The following is a 27,044-nucleotide window of genomic DNA, read 5'->3' as shown; positions in this document are numbered from 1 at the left end:
TTTCCCGAGGGCATGCAGCTTTACTGTATGATTAAATGATAATGACGCTTTGTTTGCTTTTTGTACCTCTTTATTTACACAGGACCAGTTTGGTAGGTTATGACGATGTGCCACTGAAAAAAGATCACATTTGTGTTTCTGAACTCAAGCAATTTTTGCTTAAGAGAAATTGTGAGCTCCTTTGTATTGTTCGTTGCTATTTCATATGTTCCAGTGAGGAAAACAGAGAAGCCATTTGTGCTCAATTCCAATACTTTTTCATGGCTTACTGCAGTCACAGCTTGGAAACTGGCACATGGTTTCACAATGACAATGATTTTGCCAGTACATCTATTACCTAATTCGGTGGCTATTCCTCATCCTCGTAAATAGATCAATTTTAACTGCACTTGTTAAGGGAAGTTCTCATGTTTCAAAAATACTATTGTGGACTGCTGTGCCTTCTTTTGAACTAGTACCCTTGATTGTTTTTTCTATGAGAGACATCGATGTCCCAATTTGTTTGCTTGAGTTGGGCAGATTTTTACTGTTCAATCACTTTTTATTCATTTTCTTTCCACAGTGTAATACTTTGTTGTTTTAGTCCTATCTCTTTTGCACAGTCCAGTTTATCTCCATGTGGTTCACTGTTAACTTCTTCATTACAGTCCTCATCTTCACCCATATCCTTATTTTGTAAATGAATCCAGAAATAAATTTAATAATTAGCATTAGATTGTGCAATTAATAACATGAATTTTAAGTATGCCAAGTATTTCATAATTTCAAATATTTCTAAAAGAAGAGTAATTTTAACAGTACATACAGAGTTAGTACAAATTGATTTTAACAAAATTTCTTTTTATACATTTTAGCCTGAAATATAATACATCGTATACAAAATGATATGAAATTCATTTAGCTAAACAGCTGAGAAAATGTCCACCTATACAAGATTCAAAAATATTCCTGGTATGAACTATTTCTATAAAAAAAGGTAATGTTAGAGGAGGGTGTCCCATTAAAACTGCCAGATCTCTCGCAGCATTGTCAGTCTCATTACTTTTCTTGCACACCTTGTACATGAAGATGTATAATAGGACAGATAGTGTTTTTATTTATATATAATTGTGTAGTTATGTAATTAGATATACGAAAATATGACATATGTAATGAGTTATGCAAAATGTAAGTTTTCTAATGTAAAACATCAATTTGTAAATGCCTTAAAATCTGCAGGTATTTAATTTAAAAGTACGTGTGCATGTATAACTTCAATGGACAGAGCCAATTGCATGGTAAACATGCTGAAAGGCCAATAAATGAACATTTAAACCAAACATTTATTGTTGCCATTTCGCCAATCTGGGCTGATAAACCTTTTATTACAGGGCTCATATTTATTTCATGAAAGACTGTTGGATTTAGAAACAGATGATCACTTGCTGCTGTCCTGTGTCCTCCTATTCTTGCAGAGGATATTACTGTGGGGAACAAACCAAAGCTAGACATCAGGACCTTTAGGTGATCTTGACCACTGCTATGTCACGATGAAATCAATATTGAACTCCCTACATGCAATGACTTCCCAGTTATTTCTACTATTTCTACAACAATATGTAAATGACAGATTGCTACTCACCACATAAAGGAGGTGTTGAGTCAACATCTCCTGTATGTGATGAGTAGCAATTAATCCTTTCCATACTGTTATTTTCCATTATTTTAACTGTTGTTAGTCCCTTTTTAACTGCTTACAATGACTGTTAAAGCATCTACCATTGGGTGCATGTATACTGTTATAGGTACTGTCTTGTATGTTTGCAAGTCTATTATTGAAGTACAGCACTTAGAGAGATTTTCAGTGTAGTACTCCTTGACCTATATAGCCTGGGACTTTATTTCAATTTTTGTACACACACACACACACACACACACATTGTTTATATCATCTAAACAATATTATGCTTACAATAATTGTCTACATCTAAATCTATCTATTTATGTTACTTTGAAATGATGTTCTGTTATGCATAGACAAAGTGATATTGCAGAGATTTAATGGACAGTGCACCTGTCACATTGAATGCTTATAGAAATTATTTGTCCAAGACATTTAGATGTAGGTCATCCAACATGTTCCAGAATGAGATATTCACTCTGCAGCGGAGTGTACGCTGATAAGAAACTTCCTGGCAGATTAAAACTGTGTGCCCGACTGAGACTCGAACTCGGGAGTTTTGCCTTTCGTGGGCAAGTGCTCTACCATCTGAGCTACCAAAGCACGACTCACGCCCGGTACTCACAGCTTTACTTCTGCCATTACCTTGTCTCCTACCTTCCAAACTTTACAGAAGCTCTCCTGCAAACCTTGCAGAACTAGCACTCCAGAAAGAAAGGATATTGCGGAGACATGGCTTAGCCACAGCCTGGGGGATGTTTCCAGAATGAGATATTCACTCTGCAGCGGAGTGTGCGCTGATAAGAAACTTCCTGGCAGATTAAAACTGTGTGCCCGACCGAGACTCGAACTCGGGACCTTTGCCTTTTGCGGGCAAGTGCTCTACCATCTGAGCTACCGAAGCACGACTCACGCCCGGTACTCACAGCTTTACTTCTGCCAGTACCTCGTCTCCTACCTTCCAAACTTTACAGAAGCTCTCCTGCGAACCTTGCAGAACTAGCACTCCAGAAAGAAAGGATATTGCGGAGACATGGCTTAGCCACAGCCTGGGGGATGTTTCCAGAATGAGATATTCACTCTGCAGCGGAGTGTGCGCTGATAAGAAACTTCCTGGCAGATTAAAACTGTGTGCCCGACCGAGACTCGAACTCGGGACCTTTGCCTTTTGCGGGCAAGTGCTCTACCATCTGAGCTACCGAAGCACGACTCACGCCCGGTACTCACAGCTTTACTTCTGCCAGTACCTCGTCTCCTACCTTCCAAACTTTACAGAAGCTCTCCTGCGAATCTTGCAGAACTAGCACTCCTGAAAGAAACGTACACAAACCAATAACGTATTCTACAAATGCAGTAGCATCATAACACGCAAAACCCACCCACCATCCTCACTCCTACACACAGTAGACCTCCCAACAGACAATTGTATAATATATAAACTAATATTAATCACCCTGAGAAGGAGACCTCACTTACCGTGAGGCTATTTCATAGGATGGCCTTCGGCTGTGTGTCTGAGCAGGACTTTGAGGTTTTTATTCTATTGAGGTTACAACATCTTAACCTAAAAATGAACAATACGTCAACTTCTTTTAATTCATTAAAAAAAAAAAAAAAATCCTCACGAGCGGTATGGCGCGACCAATAACCACCACAATCAAACTTTAAAGATAAGAATATTTTATAAAGGACAACTCTAATACACAACAAAACCAAAAAATTAGAGAAGAAAAACAAATAGACAACCCACCCACCTCCCCAGGGGACGTAACCCCTGCAACCCACAGTACAGATACCAATAAACGACTGAAAACGAACTATTCTGCAACACGGGTCTTGTAATACTAGGACCCGTGTTGTGTTGCATCCTCGACTGCTGCTGGACGAGTGACTGTAAGCGGCGAGCAGCACGCAGGAAGTCTTTATCAGCGCTCATTAAAAGCCGGAAGTTAATTTTGATTTAAAAAAATGATAAAAGCGCTAAATCCCATAAGAATAACACAGACCGGAAGTGAATTATTCTGCAACACTGGTCAAGTAAATATAAGGGACGCTGAAAATTTCTAAGTCCAAAGCTCAGATGGTAGAGCACTTGCCCACGAAAGGCAAAGGTCCCGAGTTCGAGTCTCGGTCGGGCACACAGTTTTAATCTGCCAGGAAGTATCCAACATGTTGTCCAACCATGTGAGACATGGTGCATCAGTCACATCCCTATGTGATCATCTTATGCTGTTGAGCAACTCCTGAAGTTGATCAACCAAAACTATTGCTTGTGAAAGAAATCTCAGTTAGATTAGATATAAACAGAATGCTAGTTGTGACTAACACAAAAAAGGAGGACTGATTTAAAGTAAAGGTTTGGTTTCATACACTGGATGATGATAAAACAGTTGCTGAATATTGATGTATTTTCCCAGTTGATATGGCTATTGCATATGGCAGAGAAATATTCCTGAGTGTCATCAAAATAGGTTGCAGTAATAATACACATAAAGTGTCTCTCATTAACAAATGATGCTCTCCACACTGAAACAAATTTATAAGGCTGCTCATTATTCTGAATAAGCCTCATAAAAGTGATGAAGATAAGCAAAACTGCACAATGTTACAAACCTGTAAAAGCTACAATTAAAGCTGCTAAATGCATAGAAAAAGGTACGTATTTTTTCAAATTTTGAAACAAATGGCAAGATACTCTGTAATGTTACTCAAAGGGAAATGAATAACTTCAGTTAAGAAAACAGTGTCCAGTTCACCAACTTTCAAGCAAATCCATCTTCAGTGCTGTTAAGCATACAGACATGCAACAATGTAAACATACATACTTGCACAGCCATTTGTAAATAAGTGACTACATTTCACCAGCACTGCAGCTCGAATGAGGTGAGAGATTTCGTCAGATGGAGTGGATTATGTGTGTAAGGAGGCAGTGAGTAGGAGTAAGTGTTTAGAAAGGTTGGCTGGCTGCTGGGAGGAACATATAACAGGTGCAAGGCACAGGAATGTGACATTGGTTAACTTATACTGTCCACAGGCAAGGATAGTTGTATACAGTACACAGTGATGAGGAGGACTGGATAGGGAGGTTTGGCAATTAAAGAGAAAGGATAAGACTGTGGAGACAAGGGTGTGAGTGTGGAATGAGTGAATTTAGGGTCATGAGGCATTGTGGATGTGGGTGTGGGGCAGAGGCTAGCAGAGCCTGGCCAGGAGGATAATAGGTTTGAGGATTGTGTTGTAAGGACAAAAGTGAAATGGAAAACACAAGGAAAAATTTCAATAGGCAATAAGAATGATAAAACCATATCTGAAACATTACTCAGCAACAAAGAACAGATGACACAAAGAATAGGATGGAAGGAAGCCATCTGGTGATCTAAGCTTGGTAAGGAAAGTCTTTGGTAGAGTATAAATAAATAATAAGGTAACTCTGTCATCAATGTTGAACCTAGTTTCCAACACTGTACATTCACTTTATTTGCTACATAAAATAGTTAAAAGAACTTACTATAATATTTGCAAATAATTTATATTCATCTGCTATAACATGGTTCATTACAAAATACAGTATTTGTACTTTCACAGCCTATCCCAACATTTGTGACAAAGAAATGTTTGAATCTGGTATTATATCTCATTCACATCTCCTTCCTCTGTTCCTCTTTCATCTGCAATCATCTGTATTTTTGTCAAAGGAATGTGAGTATGTAAGTCATAGCCTTTTATGTGATTTAGCTCACTTAATTGTGAAAAAGTAAATCAAGTATTTGAAGTGTAATGGAAAATTATTACAATTTTTAAAATGAAGAATATCAATAAAATACAATTTATTACAGGGAAGCATGGCATATGCAGAAGCATTAAAACATGCAGGGTTAATATCTGCTGATGAAGAAGTCCAGATTAAAAAAGGACTGCAAGAGGTAACCAATTAATTTACTATTACCATTTAGTCAGGCATAAAATAATTATCATTTAAACTTGCTTTATTCTGTTTTTATTCTTTTTATCTCAGTTTAGAGATTTTAGTGAGTAGGTGCAAATATTTGTACATTAGCCTGGAATTAATTTCAGCTGTAACTATATTTGTTTCCTTGTCACATCATCCTGTACATAATTTATGTTAACTACTAAAATTTTCATATTTTTCTCCTAGTGCACTGTTTAACATAGTGTTAAATACTTACCAGTACCATTTTAAATTGTTATATTGTTTCAGGTGATTAAAATATGAAGCAGTATATTATTGTGGTGATTGTTTCTGAGAGATTATCGTTTTGTTTATTTATTTTTAAATTAGGCACATAACGTTTTTTAATTTGTAAGTATGTTGAAATTAACTTTTGTTTCATTATTATTATTATTATTATTATTGTTCATCATCATCATCATTACAGAGCTAAAACTTCTACTGACTGAAGGTATCAGATTAAAAAATGGTGTAGACATGCACCCCTTCCTTTGAGACACTTACTATGTGTCTATGAAAATGTGATTTAGTACTGAGGTGCCATTTGAAAACTATCTTTTATACTCAAACTGTTTTATCAAAATATTTCTGTTCCTGTGATTTAAGAGAAGTTTGGAAACATGTGGTGATTTCTTTCATAATGATGCAGTAGTTCACAGATTCAGAATTTTTAATGGGATGTATGGAGGTATTTAGTGGATAACTCAGAGTTTTTTTGTTGATTCTTATTAAATATTAATAGCCCTCAGCAAAGTTATGTATGGATATCTGCTACCTTCACACAAAACAAATAAGACTGATTCCATTACTAAAGCTGTGGTTACACCTGTGTGTCTAGTGCCTGGTCACAATGTCACTGTTCTTGCCCTTACACAAGTAGAGGCACACGTGTAGGTGTAGGTATTTGGGTGTGAATGAGTCCACTGATACCTGTGTTCACACTGGATGCCACTACTTCCATGTGGGGAAAGCTACAGCTGCAAGGCAACTAGTTGCAAGGTGTAAATGAACCTTAAGGAAGTATCTGTGTGGCCTATTAGTGCATGCCTCTTTTCTGCCCTTAGACTCGGCCATTGCATTGTGATCAGATTCATCAAATTCCATCAACTCAAGGATGGTGAATTTGCAGTCTGCTACAGACGTATTCTCGAGCTCTGTCATAAAAATGTTTGTAGGAGATTTGACACATCAGAAACAAGATTGGCCCTACAAATTTGTGCATTTACCAAGTATGCTGTATTAATAGTGGTTTCTTTCAAAGTTGGGCATGTTTGAGACTGCACATATTTGGTTTTATTCTTTCCACCCCTCAGGAAATTTCTGTTTGTTACTGTATGTGCTTGCCAAACCCTACTTTCGCCATCAAGGTCCTAGGATCTCTCCCCAACTCAGAACGATTTGAGCAATCTGGGCAGGGCCTTTTAACCAGCTCGGGATTATGACGGTGCAACGCACCAGTTGGACAGAGTTCGGCACTATATCCCTCAGGAGGAAATCCAACTGTATCAATCAATACCAAACCGAGTAACTGCTTGCATTGCGGTCAGAGGTGGACCACTTGCTTGCTCCGTTTGTGAAACTCATTCATTTCAATAAATCATTCAGTTTGTTTGAAGTTGTGAAATAATGCTGGTATAATTTTTATTAAAAATGAAATTCCTCCAGCTGCACTTAAGATTTTATATTTACTTCACTACTAGTTTCGACGTTGCGTCGACGCCATCATCAGGCCCGTACGCTTTGATGAAATCAGTTGTGTGTGGCTCAATCTAGCAGTCCGCGGTGAAACCAACACGTGCTCCACATGGATGGCGGGCATTAACGCAATGTCCGAACTAGTAGCGAAGTAAATATAAATCTTAAGTACAGCTGGAAGAATTTCACTTTTAATAAAAACTATTCATCTAACATTCAGCATTCTCCGGTAGTATATCATTTCAAAACCTTCTATTCTCTTCTTGTCTGAACTGCTCATTGTTCATATTTGAATTCAGTACGAGGCAGCACTCCATATAAGTAACTTCAGAGCATGTGTACTTATATGTGATGATGAACTACAGTTTCAAATACTGAAATTTATTCCTGAAATTCATCATAACTATAACAAGTATAGATGTACTACACTGAAGCGACAGAGAAACTGGTATAGGTATGCGTATTCAAATACAGAGATACGTAAACAGGCAGAATACGACGCTGCGACCGGCAACACCTGTATAAGACAACAAGTGTCTGGCGCAGTTGTTAGATCGGTTACTGCTGCTACAACGACAAGTTATCAAGATTTAAGTGATTTTCATCGTGTGTTATAGTCGGTGCACGAGGACGGCAGCATCTTCGAGGTAGCGATGAAGTGGGGATTTCCCGTACCACTATTTCACGAGCGAACAGTGAATATCAGGATTACGGTAAAACATTAAGTCTCCGACGTCACTGCGGCCGGGCAAAGACCCTGCAAGAACGGACAAGTGAGGAGAATCATTCAAAAGACAGAAGTGCAGCACTTCCGCAAATTGCTGCAGATTTCAATGCTGGGCCATCAACAAGTGTCAGTGTGTGAACCATTCAACGAAACAACATCGATATGGGTTTTCGGAGCCAAAGGCCCACTCGTGTACCCTCTGCGCTATTCACATTAGCCCGCTGGAGGAGGCGTACTGACTGTACTGCATTCTGAGTTGACGTGCGGTAGTCCGAATGGTCGGGCTGGTGATAGACTGAGGCCAGTTGCTTCTAAGCAACTAGCTATTGGCGACTTCGTCCACTCCACCTTCGGCACACCATCGAAGACAGTTCGGGCATGGATGTGTGTGATGTCCTTAGGTTAGTTAGGTTTAAGTAGTTCTAAGTTCTAGGGGATTTATGACCTCAGCAGTTGAGTTCCATAGTGCTCAGAGCCATTTGAACCATTTTTTAATTAACTTGTACACAAGTAACCTGCGGACCAGAACGCGGATTTGTCATGCTGAGCAGGACAAAAATGCTGTGAGTGTATCTTCTAAGAGTTAGTGCTTTGAGCGGCTCCTGGGAAACCAGTATTAGATTCCGATGCTGACAGACACATTTTTCACGTTCCCAAAGTCCAGTTTTTTAGATCCTTTTCTATTCCATTCAAACCTTCCGAAATACTACTCCACTTTGTAGCCATGATTGTATTATCTTCAATGTAAGCTCTTGGAGTGTCCCTGTTACTACTGATTTTATCACACCTTGTTCACTTTTCTTTCCAGTTATGTACTTAATAGTTTTATTGACTACATCCCAGTTAACATTTACGCTTTTTCTGGCATCTTTTGAAGCTGACCCTCTGATGCTTCCGTGTCTAGTGAAACAAAAATCGTCAATGTGAAGGTGCATCGGACACAGTAAAGCTGCATTGGTGCATTGGAATCTAATACTGGTCTCCAGGAAACGCTCAAAGCAAACCACAAACAATGAGAAGAGTCAGTCTTCTTGTACTTAAGTTGGCATTGTGCCATTAGAATTAAATCCCGACGCTAATTCTGTGTTTCATCGTCAATGTGAAGGTCCATCGGATACAGTAAAGCTGCATTGGTGCATCGGAATGAAATACTCATCTCCCAGGAAACGCTCAAAGCAAACCACAAAAATAAGAGTCAGTCTTCTCGTACAGATTCATCAAATTCCATCAACTCAAGGATGGTGAATTTGCAGTCTGCTACAGATGTATTCTTGAGCTCTGCCATAAAAATGTTTGTAGGAGATTTGACACATCAGAAACAAGATTGGCCCTACAAATTTGTGCATTTACCAAGTATGCTGTATTAATAGTGGTTTCTTTCAAAGTTGGGCATGTTTGAGACTGCACATATTTGGTTTTATTCTTTCCACCCCTCAGGAAATTTCTGTTTGTTACTGTATGTGAGGCTGTACAGGACCTGAGCTCATTTTGCCTTCTGGTGGAGTGCAAGAACAGATCTACAGTAAACTGCTGATCCACTGCATCTAAGTTGACAGCTCAGCTGAAACCATTCAGATGGCAAGGAACCAATTCAAGATAAAAAGACAGTTGCACACTAATATGCCAAACAAATAGTTTCTCAAACAAATGAAGTGATTGTATGGCATTGTTGACTGGGAGGCCCCATTCAGGGGAGTTTGGCCGCTGTATTGCAAGTCCTCTTCAGTTCTTTAGTTGACGCCACATTGGTGAATTGAAAGTCAATGCTGATGAAAATGGTGATGAAGGACACACAACACCCAGTCCCCTGCTGGGAATCAAACCTGGGCACCCTACGTGGTATGCAATAACACTACTGCTATGATAAGGAAGCGGACAATGTGAGCAATTTAGATTCTTCTGAGATAGATTGTATTTATGACATGTGGGTATGCGACCAGAGAAAAGAGACAGAGAGAGTGTTGAAAAGAAAGAAAGAAAGAAAGTACTAGCAAGAAATACAAAGGACAAGCAGGAACAAAATATGAAGAAGAAAATCTTTGTAGTCATCATCTCTCTACAGAATAATGCTGTTAGCTATACAACCCTCTCTAATAACATGTAGGAAATAACTTTATATCAAGAAATATTCATTTACTTCCATGCTTATCAAATATTAAGAATCTTTATCTGATCACTTACAACAAAATACACTTATCAGAGATAAATAGAGCCACCGCTGCCAGAGGTGGCAGTATATACAAGATGCAGAATGCAGAATCATAAAAATTGTAAATTGACATATCTCATATTTAGAATTAGTCAGATTAGAGTAGAAACTTGAGCTTTCAGAAATTTGTTACATCTTCATGTTCAAGTGATTACTAACTTAGTGAAATATTTAATTTTGCCCTAAGAGTTAAACTTTTCACTTATTCTATGACATACACAATCTCACCTCTAACTGCAATGGAAAAATTTAAAGAAATGATTAACTGCTAAGATCTTTGAGTATATACTGCTGGCCATCAAAATTGCTACACCAGACAGTATAGCAAATAACTAAATTTTACTTAACGTGAATACACAGTGTAGTAGGAAGAATGCTTGATTAAATTTGTAGGTGTAAAATTTGGTACACCATGCTGCCACCTCTGCAGCAGTGGCTCTAACAAAACTGGGAACTGAGGTAAACTGACCTGGAATGATGGATTTGGGTACATCATTCCATGCTGCTTCAAATCTATGCCAGGGTTCATCAATCATAGTGACTGGTAAGTTGTGATATGCCAATCGCTTGGCAACCCATGACCGGACATTTTCAGTGTGTAAGCAACCTGGATAATGTGCTGGCCAGGGCAAGGGTCGAACACTTGCTGTGCTGCGGAAACTTGTGATAACATTGGAAATATGCAGTCTTGCATTATCCTGTTGAAAGATAGCATCATGACAGTCTTGAAGATTGGGTAACCCTCGGTCTTATCACGTCAGAAATGTAATGCCTGCTATAGAAATTACCAGCTATGTGAACCAGAGATGATTGTGCTGTGATTTGTTGTCATTTGGCTGACAAACAACAGTTTCAGTAAACAACAGTCCTGATGCTGCCAAATTCTGATACATGATGACAGAAATTTCTCCTTCATGCATGAGGTATGACACAATATTCTCACAAATAACAATATTATGAAAAGGCCAGATTGCTATTTGGCATACAGAGGAGATGCTGACTCACAGACAGGGACAACAAAAAGACTGCAAGTTTGTAGTTTCGCATTGGTGGTCAGAGACAACAGTCGTGTGTGTGAGCTGTGCTTGCATGAATACATATGTGTTTTCTATGTTAGAAGAAGGCCATTTGGCCAAATGATCACATGTTTAGCAGTCTTTTTGTTGTGCCCGTCTGTGAGTCAGCATCCGCTCTATATGTCAAGTACCAATCTGGCCTTTTCATAATTCTGTCATTATTCAATCTGAGTTTTTCCCCTGTTTGAACTATCTTTTCTCCTACACAGAATGTTGATGGAATTACTCCTACTTTCTTTATGCTGTTGCAATGAAGTACTAATCATTTACATATCCACGATCATAGTACACTTTGTGCCAATTTGACATTTGTTACAAGCCATCTTAATGGTGTTGCAATGACCAGCATTGCATATTGTATAAAAGCCACACATCAATTTCAACAGGTATGCTCGCGTGCGTGCTCACACACACACACACACACACACACACACACACACACACACACACACACACACACACACACCAGTTTTATGTGGATATCCCATATAAAACCGTGTATCTCACACCTGATATGAACTAATTAAAAAAGAATAGATGATAGTAATGTTAAAAAAATGTAATTACCTGTTTATAAGAGATGCTGGAAGTGGTGTTCATGGCCATCCAGGCCACTTGGCAAGTGATTCGATTAAAGGTGATGAACTGGTAAATGAGGCATATTGTTTTATGTGGGAAGCCCTGTATATATATCTACATCTATACTCTGCAAACCACCATGAGGTGGATGGCATTTTTAAAGCTGGATACCAAAATTTTGTTAACAGAATTCCTCAGGATAGTTTATGTCTATCTTCAATAGTCTTACAGTTCAGTTCCTTCAATATCTCTATGACACTCCCCCATGAATCAAACAAACCTGTGACCATGTGCTGCGCTTTTCCATATACGTTCAATATCCTCTGTTAATCCTATTTGGTATGGGTCCAACACATTTGGGCAATATTCAAGAACCATTCCACAAGTAGTCTGTAAGCAATTTCCTTTGTAGACTGATTGCACTTCCCCAGTATTATACCAGTAAATTCAAGTCTGCCACCAGCTTTACCCACAACTGAACCTATGTGATCATTCCATTTCATATCCCTGCAAAGTGTTACTTCCAGATATTTGCAAGAGTTAGCCAATTACAACTGTGACTCACTGATATTATAATCATAGGATACTATGTTTCTCATTTTGTGAAGGGCACAATTTTATATTTCTGAGTATGTAAAGCATGTTGCCAATCTCTGTACCACTTTTAAATTTTATTAAGATATTACTGAATATTTATGCAGATTCTTTCAGATAGTACTTCATTGATATTGATAATTTACTACTGATTTGGAAAGTATTCACTTTGTGCTGCCTAGTGCCTTACAGTACCAAAACTTTCTTATGGATTCTTAACTTTGCATTTATAGAGAAACCTTTTCCTTGACAAGTTGCAGTATTATTCCATGCACAGAGCATAAAGAAATAAATGGCAAGATTCACAACATTCAGTTTTCTGCACTTGTATAAGAGGGCATGTTATATCACTTTCTTTTTTTAATTGTTAAACTGTCTTTGGTGTGGTGAGAATGTTTTCATGTGAGCAAACAATATGACATATGTGACTGTAAGAGGCTCATATACATCAGAAAAAATAATTTCTACTAAACATGTCTCCCATATTTCTGCATGTCATAGTTGTAGATAGCAGTACATTAACAATAAATAAATAAGACAGGACAAGAAAAAGACTTTGGTGGTTATCACAGATCAGAGAAGTTGTTTCAGCTCCTCTTTGTTAATACATTTCCTGATCTTTTGCAAATGTATGAAGATTTGCTTTGATGTTATAACTGTGAACAGATACGTGGGTAAGTCTGTATGAGTCAGTGAACAGCATGGACAGCAATTAAGAAAGATAATGTGATTCCTCAGTTCCTCCCAGCGTATTTCTTGCTCGAACAGTCCATGGGTGTACTGCCGGTCCATAGTGTCCAGTGGGCACAATATTTCGGTGATCAGACATGTCACCATCGACAGGTGCACTGACGAACTGCGCTCCTGAGGGCCGGCAGCCATATTAAATTCCCTCCCCTCATGAGGTATTCTCTCTGCGGTCCGCGCCCTGAGCGTCAGCAGTTGCTGAGGTGCTGGCATTGGCGTCCAAGGTGGCATCGGTGTAATTAACTCGTCTGCCCTAGTCACCTGTTCATTTCCTTTGCTGAACATCTTTTTAAAAAGATGATGCAATTACACCGCGCCATTACAGATGCTGATGCCAGCATCTCAGCGACTGCCGACGCGCGGGTGCGGACCGCAGAGATAATGCCTTGCGAGGGTAGGGGATTTAATATGGCCACTCACCCTCAGGAGCTTAGTTTGTGAGTGCACCTGATGATGGCAACATGTCTGATCACCGAAATATTGTGCCCGTTGGACACTATGGACTGGCAGTACACCTGTGGACTGTTCGAGCAAGAAAGGCAATGTTGTGCAGCAGACATTTACATACAATTAGATGAATGTTTGCAGAGAATGTGACACAACATAAAACTGTATGTAACAGTGTGGAAGACCAGACAGATAGCTGCACATAAACAGAAAAGCAGAAATAGTGTGACTGTAACATAAGATATCGGTTTAGTGTAACACATTATTTTGGATTACTAGAACTATAATTACTGATATTATTTACTGATATATAGGAACAATGGATGACTCTAACATGATGATAATCATGGGGCAAGCAGTGGTTATGTATAACACTTTAAGTTGGGTCTTCTTAACTTATTACTTGATATGGAGCAGGGCCTCATTGTCAATAGTCTAAGATCAAAATGCAGTTGAAGAAGACAAAATGTAAATGTTGTTCTTAATGGAAGACATTCTGTATAGTATTCTCCACTGGAAAGTACTTACTACTTTGGTGCATAAGAGAATTTCAAGGTAGTGTAATATTTTGATTGATGTAATTGATTTTGTGTATGAAAAAACATAAAATATAAAACAATATGACTCTTATACTAATTACAGAATGATATCTCCAGTTTCATTTCATGTACAGGTTTTTACTTCCAGTACTCCACTTGAATTATGTTTCTATTTATACTTTTCCTTACAGATATGTAAAGAATGGCAAGAAAGTAGGTTTACAATAAAGAGCTCAGATGAAGACATTCATACAGCTATTGAAAGGAGGCTGAAGGTAAGATTATCAGGTTTAAAGTACTTTATATTCATGTAAAACTAAGTGCAGAATACTCTCAACTAAGTAGAAAAAATGGTAAAAAGTGAAAAGTTTAAATTGTAGGACAGGCAAATTAACATTTTCAGTCTTCCACCAAAACAGGATGAATGTCTCATATCCATAAAGGAAAACAGAATGACAGATCTAATGTCAGGAAACTTTGTGTGCATATCAGAACTTTGAGCCAGAACAACTAAAACTGAACAAATTTATCTTGATGGATACATATCTTGATGGATATCATATTGTTGTATATCTAGTAAGAATAAAGCTAGAGTTATTATATGCAAAAAAAAGTTATATGCAGAATATGTAGTTAAGTGCCAAGCCCATCAGGTAAACGAATATTGTGTTGAACAGTTATTTGAAAGCTGGGCTGCAATAATGGAATGGAAAACACACAAGCTTAAGTACTGACAATTTACAGCCCACCAGCTGGAAGTGTCTGAAGTTTTATAAAGTACCTAGAGATTGTTTTAATAAGATTATTGAGACTGAAACAGAGAATGGTTGTTTGTGAAGACTTTAATGTTGCTTTTCTGTAAGATAACACTGATAGAGAGCATTTCAAGTTGTTGATGCCCAGTTTTGGATTACTTCCCATGATGAAATTTCCTAACAGGGATTAAGGACATAGTGTAAGAGCCATTCACAATTAATTTTTAGATCCAAGGACCTACAGTTATTTAGCTGTAAAACCAACAGTAAATGGTTTAACTGACAATGATAGTAAAATGTTAACACTACAATATGGCAAACTGTGTGGATCACAGGAAAAAAGTATTTTTATAAGGCAGACAGTAACGAGTAAAAATTTAACTTGTTCTTAAATGTATTTCTAAGGCACTTGTACATTTCCCCCCTATAACATAAGAGGGTAGTATTGAAAAGATGCAAGGATAAGGGATGGATGGCTCCTGGGATTTAAGTAATAGTGCTAGAAATAATGTGCTCCACTTAATCCAGACAACAAACAGTAATCCATTGCCATCAAATTTTGCAAAATCCTCCAAGTTGTTACTAAAAAATGGAACACATAAACATAAACATAAAAACTATTCTGAGAATAGGCAAAAATAATAAGAACATTAAGCAAGGAACAAACAAAAGCATCAGCCAAAACAAAATAGAGCTCCCAGAAAACACTTGGTGGGTGCAAAAGTTAACAGCCTTTATCCATATTAATAAACACAATAGGTACACATAACAGAGACTTAAGTCATCAATAATATATTCTTCACCATTTATGACAGTATGAAAATGCTGGGGTAAGTAACTCTTTGATTCAGCAAGTATAGAAATCACTTAGTTTTGAGGCGAAAAAATCATCAAGCCATATTTGGAGTGCATTTTCATCCTGAAAGGAAGTTCCTCGAAGACTGTTTGATAGACAGCGAGTAAGGTGAAAATACGAGGGTGAATGATCAACTAAGTAAAGTAGATGTGGAATCACTTCCTAACCCAACTCATACATGTCTGTTTTTTGTCAGTCTAGCAGGATGCAGGTAGGCATTATTGTGGAGTAGCATCACTTCACACAGTCTTCCTGGTTGTTGTTCTTGCATTGCATCTGCAAGATGTCTCAGTTTTTGACAGTAAGTGTCAGAAGTGATGGTTACACCTCGGGGAAGTAATTCGTAGTACACCACACCATAATTGTTCCAACATCTTTTAACATCATGTAGCCCCATCAGCAACTGTGATAATGAAACATATAACACGTCACCCTCAGTTGCAAATAGAAACCACTCTTTACCTAGGTTTTGGCCAAAATAATTTGGCCTTCTTCAGAAGCTATTGGCATTAACTAGTGTATGCCAAAGTTTGGCCATGTCAAGTATAAAACTATAGCACAGTAGTACCCAGTCATAAATCTACATTACTTAGCTGAAGAGAAACAGCAGGCCCCACTGTGCAGACGAGGTCAGTAGGCCGCGAGAGCTGCGCCGGAACTAATCACAGTGAACAGCTATGCACCATGCACCACAGATGGTCATGCACATGCACGCGTGCAAATATAGATGCATAAACAGTAGCTACCTTTATGAATTAATATGACCATATAAACCGTTAATGATGTAATCTGTAACCAAACTTACTTCTGAAGAGAACGAGAACCCTATAAATGGATTCGGAGCCCATAAGAAAGACTAGCTATTACTCGGCAAAATTATTCCTCAATTTTGAATACATTACCTGTAGTGATTGCCTGAGTTATTACATCAGCCAGACAGGGAGAGCCCTTTCAGCTAAATATAAAGAACATATAGCCACGAAAAGTGAAGATGGCACACGTGGCTCAACTTTTGCCGAGCACCTTGTTCAATTGGCCCATGCTTCCAATCCAACAAATAACACAGAGCTATTAAATTGTGAGGTTAAAGGCACTAAGCTTGACTTCCTTGAGGAGTTGCAAATCTTTAAACACCTGCTGCTTGATAAAGAAAACCTACTTAATGACCAGTTACAATTGAGAAATTAGAACTTTTTCAAAGGTTTTCAACCTTTGCTTCACCGGCCCTGATGTTACGGTGCCTTTGTAGTTGCCAGTGCCTGAATCCACTTTCTTTAGTCGAATAGTAATGTATTCAAAATTGAGGAATAATTTAGCCGAGTAATAGCTAGTCTTTCTTACGGGCTCCGAATCCATTTATAGCATTCTCGTTCTCCTCAGAAGTAAGTTCGGTTACAGATTACGCCATCAACAGTTTACATGGTTATATTAATCCAATTCCTAACATAAAGATAGCTACTGTTTATATATCTATATTTCTACACTTGCATGTGCATGACCATCTGCTGTGCTTGGTACATAGCTGTTTGCTGCAATTAGTTCCGGCACAGCTCTTGCGGCATACCAACCACATCTGTGCAGTGGGCCCTGCTATTTCTCTTCAGCTAAGTAATATAGATTTATGACTAGGTAATATTGTGCTATAGTTTTATACTTGACATGGCCAAATTTTGGCATGCAATAGTTTAGTGTCAATAGCTTCTGAAGAAGGCCAAATTATTTTGGCTGAAACCTAGGTAAAGACTGGTTTCTATTTGCAACTGAGGCTGACGTGTTATATGTTTAATAACATTATCTCTTGTGGGCATGTAATGGTCTTTGTGTGGAGAAGGCTGCTGCTTTGTCTGGGTTCAACCATTCCTTTCTTTTCCTTTTGTTAGCATAAAGACACCATTTCTCATTACCAGTAATGATACAGGATAGGAATGAGCACTGTTGGTCATGAGCCAGTTGATGAGCAGAGATTCACATATGGCCATCTGCTGATTTTGGCATAGAGTGTGCAATACCCATACACCTAGTTTTTGAGCCTTGGCCTTTGCATTAAAATGTCACATAATGATGGAATGATCACAGTTCATCACATTTGCCAGTTCTCATGTATACTGATGTGGATCATTGTGGATTAATATGTCCAAACAATCTTCATCAAACTCCAAAAGTCTTTCTAAATGTTGAGAGTCACTAATGTCGAAATTATCCCCCTTAAAATGAGAAAACTCTTTTCTTGCCATGCTCTGTCCTTTGGCATTATCCTCATACACTGCACAAATTTTTCTGTCCACTTCTGTTGCTGTCACCCCTCTATTGAATTCAGCTCCACACAGTATCTTCAAATGACAAAAAGACAATATGTAAACTCAAACAGCAACAGTGAACTAAAAATAAAAAAAATTACAATTGATAAATAAACTCATAGCAACTGGCATATCAACATGCAAAACAAAATGACTACAAACTTATCCACTAACCTAACAGCTCTGGCAGAAATGATGAAGCTTTTATCATTGGCCACCGAATTCAATTATTACTACCTCACAATGGTAGCAAAACATTTATACCCACTAACAGCCAAACAAGTGGTGGTGCCTTTGACATTATTAGTGACATTGGTATATCTCTTCACAAATGGTTTACTGTATCCTCTAGGTTTATATCTTTACTCTTTAATATTTTGGGCAGGGACAAGAATGTGAGAAAATTATCTGGTGTTGCATTCCTTTTGTCTGTGTGGAATGGTGTCATAGGCTTCATGATTGCATGTTCAAAAGGTGTTTGAGTCTGTGATTGATGTTCATTCTTTCCCATTTATGGAAATCTGTTGTGTACATCCAGTGCTAAATAAGATCTGGTGCCACACATTTTTGACTTACTAGCTATAACTCTGTCTCTGAACATGAGTGATCAGTATGTCCAACTGCCATTAGAAGGACCCAAGTTTAATTCCAGCCCTGTTAAGGATTTTTCTCTGGTGGGAGGACTGGAACAAGGTGCATTCAGGCTTTCAAGGTGTACTGAGGAGGAGATAATAGAATGAGAAACTGTGACTCATGTGTCCAGAAAGATGACAAAGGCTATTAGAATAGTGCTCTGACTCCATACTCATCCAAATCAAATCCAAATGATACCAAATGTTAGAGGATGACACTGGGCAGTTGGCACTATTTGGTCCTCTGGGTCTGATTTTGGAGTTACTTAGTTACTAGCCATGTAATCCCATACTGTTTTGATCTGCATTTAGCCTTAATGTGAAAGAGCAGTTCATTAATTGTTCTTTCCATGAAAAAATTCCTAATTCTTATTAAAATCTTGGCTACTCTCTCATACTGAATAAATTTCATAACCTAAATTTATCTCCTTGACATTGTCTTGTGAAAGAACCATGGGCCCCAGTTTTCTGAACACAAGCTATCATGTTTGACTCCTTAGGCACAAAAAATTACAGACATACAGAACTGCAATAAATGCAATAGCTCAGAAAGAGAAACACACCAACTGTAATATTCCAGTTGCCTACAAGTTTGTATCTCTGACCACAGTTTTTGCATGTTTTAGCATTGTCATCTATGAATAGTTGTCAAGAACTAGTGTGTTGTGTATTTTGGTGTTGCATTGGTCCTGCTGACTGATGTAAAACATTCTGCTCTGCTTTTATAGTCTTTTATTTTCACTCACAGAATCTTCCATTCTGTCCTGTCTTTTCCAAACTCTGAACAATTCACAAAAAGTTGTGAGGATAACTGACACCTAACGTTTCCTTCCTGTCCTCTTCTGCTGCATCAAAGGTCATATCTCTTTGAATGTCATTCATTCCTGTTTTTTCTGTTGCATTGCAGGTCATCCTTCTTGAATGTTAAGGTGGGTCTTATGGAAGAGTTTGTCATTTAGCTGTCATTGCTCATACTTCCACATCACAACTACTTTTTTTTTATGAGAGGCCATTTAATGAATAGTTACTTATTGTGTCTACCTAATGTGCCAACATGAATATTAATCTGTTCTTGTTAAAATCTTCCACATCTGTGTAGACTATGAGATGGATACTACAATTATTGATGCCTTTGTAACAAATGCTGTTTAACATTCAGGAACTTATTGGTGAACCTGCATCCAAACTCCACACTGGAAGAAGCCGAAATGATCAAGTAGCCACAGACATGAAACTCTGGCTTCTGTCTCATATTCAAAACCTCCAGCAAATATTTTATGAACTTGTAGAGGTAAGTTTGGATGTGCCTTGCTTTGTTATGATTGTTCTTTATAAGTACCTCCCATTAATCTTATTGCAGTTCATAATGACAGAAAGTTCATTATTTTATTTATTTGTTTTGCTTATTGAATTAAATGTAGTACATTTTATTGCATAATACTGGACTGTTGACTCAAATATATAGTTTAGTCACTAACAGGATAGTTTTAGTGTGTTGAACATATACTGTGACTAATCTACAATTTCTTTTGTATTTATTAAGATACATTGTATGTATTATTTTCTGGGAATGCTTTGTACAATTTCATTCCCATATGAAATTTACTTTACTGATGTAATTTTGTAGTAGCTGGTCTCTAAAGCAAATTCGGCCATAGTCTAATATTTTGACTGAATATATTACATGTCTTTCCCATATAATTTCTTTTTTCAATTTATACATTATTTTTAATGCACACTAAAATCTCCATATCATTAATCCATGACAATGTTAGTGCTCTCAGTATTTTGAATAGTAGCTTAGATGACTATCATCTATCATTGCTGCCACAATAGCTTTCTTTTAATTTCTGAAAGCCTCCAGAGCTGTTGGACAATGCCAACAGACTATGAAAATATATTTTAAATGAACATGGAAATGAAAATGACCAGCCTTCATTAGTAATCGTTCATATATATGTAGGTTGTTAGATTCTGCAAAGTAACAACCCATAGGTTACTCAAATTTTTATTCATCTATTCAATGTTCTTCCACTTTTATCTACTTATACATCTACATCTACATCTTTAATCTATGAACTAAAATTGTGCATTGGTCTAGGACTTGAACCTGGGGCCTTTGCCTTTCAAGTACTCTACTGACTGAGCTTTCCAAGCATGACTCATAAACTGCCCTCACAACTTTATTTCCACCAGTACATCTTTTAGCTTCCAAACTTTACAGGAGTTATCCTGTATACCTTGTGGGATTAACACTGCTGGAAGAAAGGATATTGCGGAGACATGGCTTAACCATGGTCTGGGGGACTGCTTCCAGAAATAATTTTCACTGTGCTGCTGAGTGTGCACTGTTTTGAAACTTCCTGGCAAATTCAAAGTATGTGCTGGTCCCGGATTTGAACTGTGGGCCTTTGGCTTTTGTGAGCAAGCACAACCCATGACCTGCCTTTACAACTTTACTTCTCCTATTGACTCATCTTCTACCTACAAAACTTCACCAGATGAGATACGAGCAGAAGTGAAGCTGTGAGAGCAGATTCTGAGTTGTGATTGGATAGCTCAGTTTGCAAAGCACTCCACTATGCAAGGCAAAGGTCCCATTTTTGAGTCCCAGTCCAGCACACAGTTTTAATCTACCAGTAGATTTCACATCTATGCATGTTCCACTATAGAGAGAAAATTTATTCTGACAATCCATAATTCTTAATAAGAGATGTTGATAAAAGTGAAACTGATCTGTAAGCAGGGCCTACATGTTATTCACACAGATTCATTTGAATTGTCTACTTGCCTATCAAACAGACCTTAAAGTGTTGGTGCACTTAGGCTGCTTACAATAACTTACTCAAAGTTTAGCTTTCAAAATATCAGAAATCACCATTAGTAAGTTAACAATTATTTTTATTGGAACTACTTGTGTAATTATGTTTCAGACTTTTACTAAAAAAGCACAAGATAATATTAATGTTATTATGCCAGGATATACTCATCTCCAAAGAGCTCAAACAATTCGTTGGAGTCATTGGTTACTAAGGTAAGGTAATTTACCTCCAGCTTCCATTTATGGCATTAGCAATACAAAATACACTGAAGAGCCAAAGAAACTGCTACACATGTCTAATATCTTTTGGGCCCCCACGAGCACACAGAAGTGCCACAACATGATGTGGCATGGACTCGACTAATATCTGAAGTAGTGCTGGAGGGAACTGACACCATGAATCCTGCAGGGCTGTCCATGAATCTGTATGAGTATGAGGGGGTGGAGATCTCCTCTGAACAGCATGTTGCAAGGCAGCCCAGATATGCTCAATAATGTTAATATCTGAGGAGTTTGGTGGCCAGTGGACGTGTTTTAACTCGGAAGAGTGTTCCTGGAGCCACTCTGTGGTAATTCTGGATGTGACGAGTGTTGCATTGTCCTGCTGGAATTGCCCAAGTCCACCAGAATGCACAATGGACATGAACGGATGCAGGTGATCAGACAGGATGCTTACATACATGTCACCTGCCAGAGTCATACCTAGACCTATCAGAGGTCCCATATTACTCCAACTGAACACACCCCACACCATTACAGAGCCTCCACCAGCTTGAACAGTCCTCTGCTGACATGTAGGGTGCATGGATTCATGAGGTTGTCTCCACACCCATGCACGTCTATCTGCTTGATACAATTTGAAATGAGACTTGTCTGACCAGGCAACATGTTTCTAGTCATCAACAGTCCAATGTCGGTGTCGACGGGCCCAAGTGAGGTGTAAAGCTTTGTGCCGTGCAGTTATCAAGGGTACAAGAGTGGGTCTTTGACTCTGAAAGCCCATATCGATGATGTTTCATTGAATGGTTCACACACTGACATTTGTTGATGGCCCAGCACTGAAAGCTGCAGCAATTTGTGGAAGGGTTGCACTTCTGTCATGTTGAATGATTCTCTTCAGTCGTTGTTGGTCCCATTCTTACAGGATCTTTTTACAGCTGCAGCAATGTTGAAGATTTGATATTTCACTGGATTCCTAATATTCATGGTACACTTGTGAAATGGTTATTTGGGAAAGTCCCCACTTCATCGCTACCTTGGAGATGTTGTGTCGCATTGCTCATGTGCTGACTATATCTCCACATTCAGACTCACTTAAATCTTGATAACCTGCCATTATAGCAGCAGAAATCAGTCTAAGGTCTGTGCCATACACTTCTCATCTTACATAGGTGTTGCTGACTGCAGCGCCGTGCTCTGCCTGTTTACATATCTCTGTATTTGCATATGCATTCTTATACCAGCTTCTTTGACACTTCAGTGTAAATTCTATCAACTTACCTTATAAATATTTGACTACATGTAAAATAAGATTTAAAGGTAAATCATCCATGAAAACAGCAAAAAGAATGAGAGTAGTGTTCTCTCTTATAACTTTTGTATTGCTTGTAAACTTCTTACAGTCTCCCTAAAGTCTGAAGTCCACATTTTTCATACTGAAACTAGAAAGTATGTTCAGTTCCATGAAGGTATAATGCAAAATTATTTAATGGTTACCATATTTTCATTGGCATCATCTTCACACAAGTGTTGGGCTTAATAATCTTACCTGGTATTCGTCATTTGCTCGGTCTCCATGAGCTTCTCCTGTAGGTATGTTCAAGTCTCCAATCTTTAAATACAGTGCTTTCTATCCAATGGATATAGGAAAGAGAACTATGTGGTAATTACAGAGCTTCCTATATAATGGAAATAGTAAAGAGAAATGTAATATGTAATGAAAATAAAGACAGTTCCCACATGCATAATTCAAAGGAAGTGCTTCTGGACAGCAGGAAACCCATATAACATGGGTACTGAAGCAGTGCTTGACCTCACCATGCTGTGGTGTGCAGCATATTCAACAACAGGGTAGTTGAGATTGTAGTTTCCCATTCTTCATCTGTGAACATTCCTGTGGATTGGCTGATTGTTGCTCCAGTAATCGCATCACAGCTAGTATACTTTATGGCTATCTTTTATAACATGTGAAAGTCCTATGACTGAACCGAACTGTGAGTGCTTGGTGAATGTATAGGATAGGCCTTCAACCCATGTCATTCACAGTAGTAATGACCCATGTGATGTGGTAGAAGGATGCAGCAAGATACTGCATATGTAAGGTGGGTAAAAATCTATTACCTTCATGGATGGAAGTAAGATTATTGTGAGGATAGCCCCGATTTCAGGATACGACAAGAATTAGACTGGTATAGTATGTAGAGATCTACTTGGATGGATCCTTCCCACTCCCTTGTCCCCACAATTTCCTCTCCTGTCATTTTCCTTTACATTCTATCTTTGTAACTTCTCCTGCCTTCATTCCTCTTTTTTTTCTAGTTGTGCTCATAATTGAAGACATGGGGTTTTGGGTAAACTGGTACCACAGTTCATACGATAAAAGAAGCATTATCTAGATTTCTTTTTTAAGTGAACAGGAAAAGCTAGATAGTTAATGTGATGGAAAAAGTTTGTAACAGTGACACAGTTTTGTACTTGGATGTATGAGAATATCAAGGCAGATGTCACGAGAATATCAAGGCATACATGTGAACACACTGTCATGCTTAGTTTTCTTATCTTTGCTGCAATAATTTAAGTTCAGTGTGTTTCCTTTTAGTTTTCTTTATAGAACACTCTTGTATGTATCCTTGGTTCTGTAATTATTTAACTATCATTATAGTTTGCTTTTATAGAATTTACTGTATTTATTCAACTATAAGTTGAGATTTTTTCCCAAGTTCATCAATAAAAAAATACAGGGTCATCTTATATTCACAGATTAAACAATTTCTGCTGAGATCATATTTTTATATGTAAATTGATGTGTAGGCCTTTTCACATTTTCAGATGAAGCTTTGGACACTGATGTTATGTGCAAATGTATTTTGAAGAATTATGAAAGGTAGGTTGGGCAAATGATAGTCACACTTGAACATGCTCAAGATTTCTCAATATGCTGAAGCACTTTATACAGAATCACCTTGTCCAAACAATCACATGACATTTAACTCGTACTGCTGTAGTGTGAGAGATACGTGAGAAACTATGAACTAGCCATCACTACCACCTATTGCTCTACTTAAAGCTAGGCAATTTTGTGAAACACTAGAGCACATAGCATTAAATGTTATTATCTTATAATTTCTTGTTGTATTTGAACAAATTGGCAGTAAAAGTTCTCATACATATATGGATACCATACAAAACATTTATGGTGCTTTTTAAGTAAAGGCATAAATGTTGTCCTTCAAAAAACATTACTCATATCTGAACACAAGTCAATATTTTGTTTGGTTATGAGAGACTGTAGTGATTAATGAAGTGGGTTGAAAATGAGAAATTCAGTCACTGTTCAAGAAACATTGTAACATTTTCATGACAGTATAAAAGTGAACTCTGATACATATTCAGCAAAAAAATAGCTGTGTTCTTGGCTCCCATTGTAACCACAACCTTGAAAATCACAATGTATTCTGAAGGACGAACAAATATTTGCGACAATTAAGATATAAATTTCACAGCTTTGTTACTGGAATGATGGTCGTGATTAAAAATAGTGACACTTCAGATTATATACTTAGTAAGCAAAAAAGGCAGTGAAGATAAAAATTAATGTAAATCATTTCTTTTTGTTTATTTTATTTCTCCTTCTATCATAAAAATGTAGGCAACCAATAGATGGTCCAAATTTAGAATAGGTATGAGGCCTGTTCACAAAATTCCAAAACTTTGTCCGCAAAATTTTTCTACACTTCCCTTTTACTTATTGCGTATGGTCTCCTTCAAAATACTCTCCTCCACAATTGATACAATGCACCCAATGCCATTTCCACTTCAGAAAGCAGTCTTGGTATGCCTCTTAATTGCTTGTACAAAGTGTCATTGCAAATTTTCATTTATCTTGTCTGTCGTTGCAAATCTTGGTGGTTTCAATAAGGTTTTCAACTTTGGAAGTACAAATAAGGCCACAGGGACCAAGTCCATGATCCAAAGCTCTTCACAGATTGCGAAGCAAAGGTCTTTCTGCTCTTGACCTGTGGGATGAACTTGGCAGCAGCACAATGCATTCCAAGATACTGTGTCAGGATTTCAGGACATGACCCAACTGAAATGTTATATTCTTCTGAAATCTCTCAGACAGTTGGTCTTGAATTGGCATGCACAATTTTGTTGACATTCCTAACATTAGAATCGTCGATAGATGTCAAAGGGCATCCTAAATGAGGGTCATCTTTAACTTCCTTATGGCTGTTTTTAAATCATGTGAACCATTTGTACCACAGAGTATGGCTTAAGCATTCATCACTGTAGGCTTTCTGCATCATTTGGTGTGTCTCTGTAAAGGTTTTCTTGATTTTCACACAAAATTTAATGCAGATGTGCTGCTCCTCTAATGTGCCATCTCAAAATTTGCAGACTATGCAACACAACATTCTACTCAATACAGCACTGAACAATAACTAACAGAGATACAACAACGAAACTTCTGGCAGTTACACTTAAAATCATGCGCAGGAATGCCAACTTCATTTTGCTCCAACACATCATTGGCACAAAATTACACATGTTCTGGAGTTTTTTGAACTGACCTTGTACAATGCACTATTAGACAGATATCTTATGTCAATAAAAGAATTTTTAGTTCTGATGAGTCACAATATGTTAAAAAAGGGGAATGGTCTTATTTTTGGATCACCTTATATTCAGGTATATAAAGTGTAAGCATATCTAGAAGGTTTGTTTAACATACCATTATACTGTCACATTCAGACTTTTCAAACTTTCCGTAACTGCCAGTTTTTGTTTTCTTACTTAATAGCTTGTCTTGCAGCGCTGCACAGAGATGGTTAATAGTCGCTGAGTCCAGTATCATTTATCTGATTCCTTATTTGATTTGGAGATAATAAGTGGAAAAGATGGTTGGCCATGAATTGCATCACATCTACAAGATTAATTCATTTTTGATAATTGAGGTGACTGTGTTGTATAAGATATATCCAGTGAGGAAGTAAATATTCACTGGCACTTATATCATTTTATGCTTCATCTGAATGTTATCATATTATTCTAAAACTGATTTATGCACTGAACTTCAATTATTATTGATTTATGCACTGAACTTCAATTATTATCGCAAAGATAACAAAACTAAGCATGTCAGAATGTTCACATGTACATCTTTATATCCTCCTGACATGTAAGTACACAAATATATCACTTACCACACACCCCTGCCCCC

The 27,044-nt window shown here is 37.7% G+C and overlaps 1 protein-coding gene across 1 annotated transcript in view; it reads left to right on the top strand.

The window, feature by feature from the left end:
* Positions 1-27,044, top strand: part of LOC124790644 (argininosuccinate lyase) — a 65,389-nt gene that overhangs the window by 10,842 nt on the left and 27,503 nt on the right. The window contains exons 3-6 of the mRNA XM_047257799.1: positions 5,497-5,583; positions 14,435-14,518; positions 19,943-20,074; positions 21,717-21,817. Coding sequence (XP_047113755.1) covers positions 5,497-5,583; positions 14,435-14,518; positions 19,943-20,074; positions 21,717-21,817 — 404 coding nt within the window. The remainder of the gene's footprint in view (positions 1-5,496; positions 5,584-14,434; positions 14,519-19,942; positions 20,075-21,716; positions 21,818-27,044) is intronic.

Source organism: Schistocerca piceifrons, chromosome 1 (genome assembly GCF_021461385.2).
Source record: "Schistocerca piceifrons isolate TAMUIC-IGC-003096 chromosome 1, iqSchPice1.1, whole genome shotgun sequence".
In the NCBI taxonomy this organism is placed as follows: Eukaryota; Metazoa; Arthropoda; class Insecta; order Orthoptera; family Acrididae; genus Schistocerca; species Schistocerca piceifrons.
This window is presented reverse-complemented; position numbering and strand designations above follow the sequence as displayed.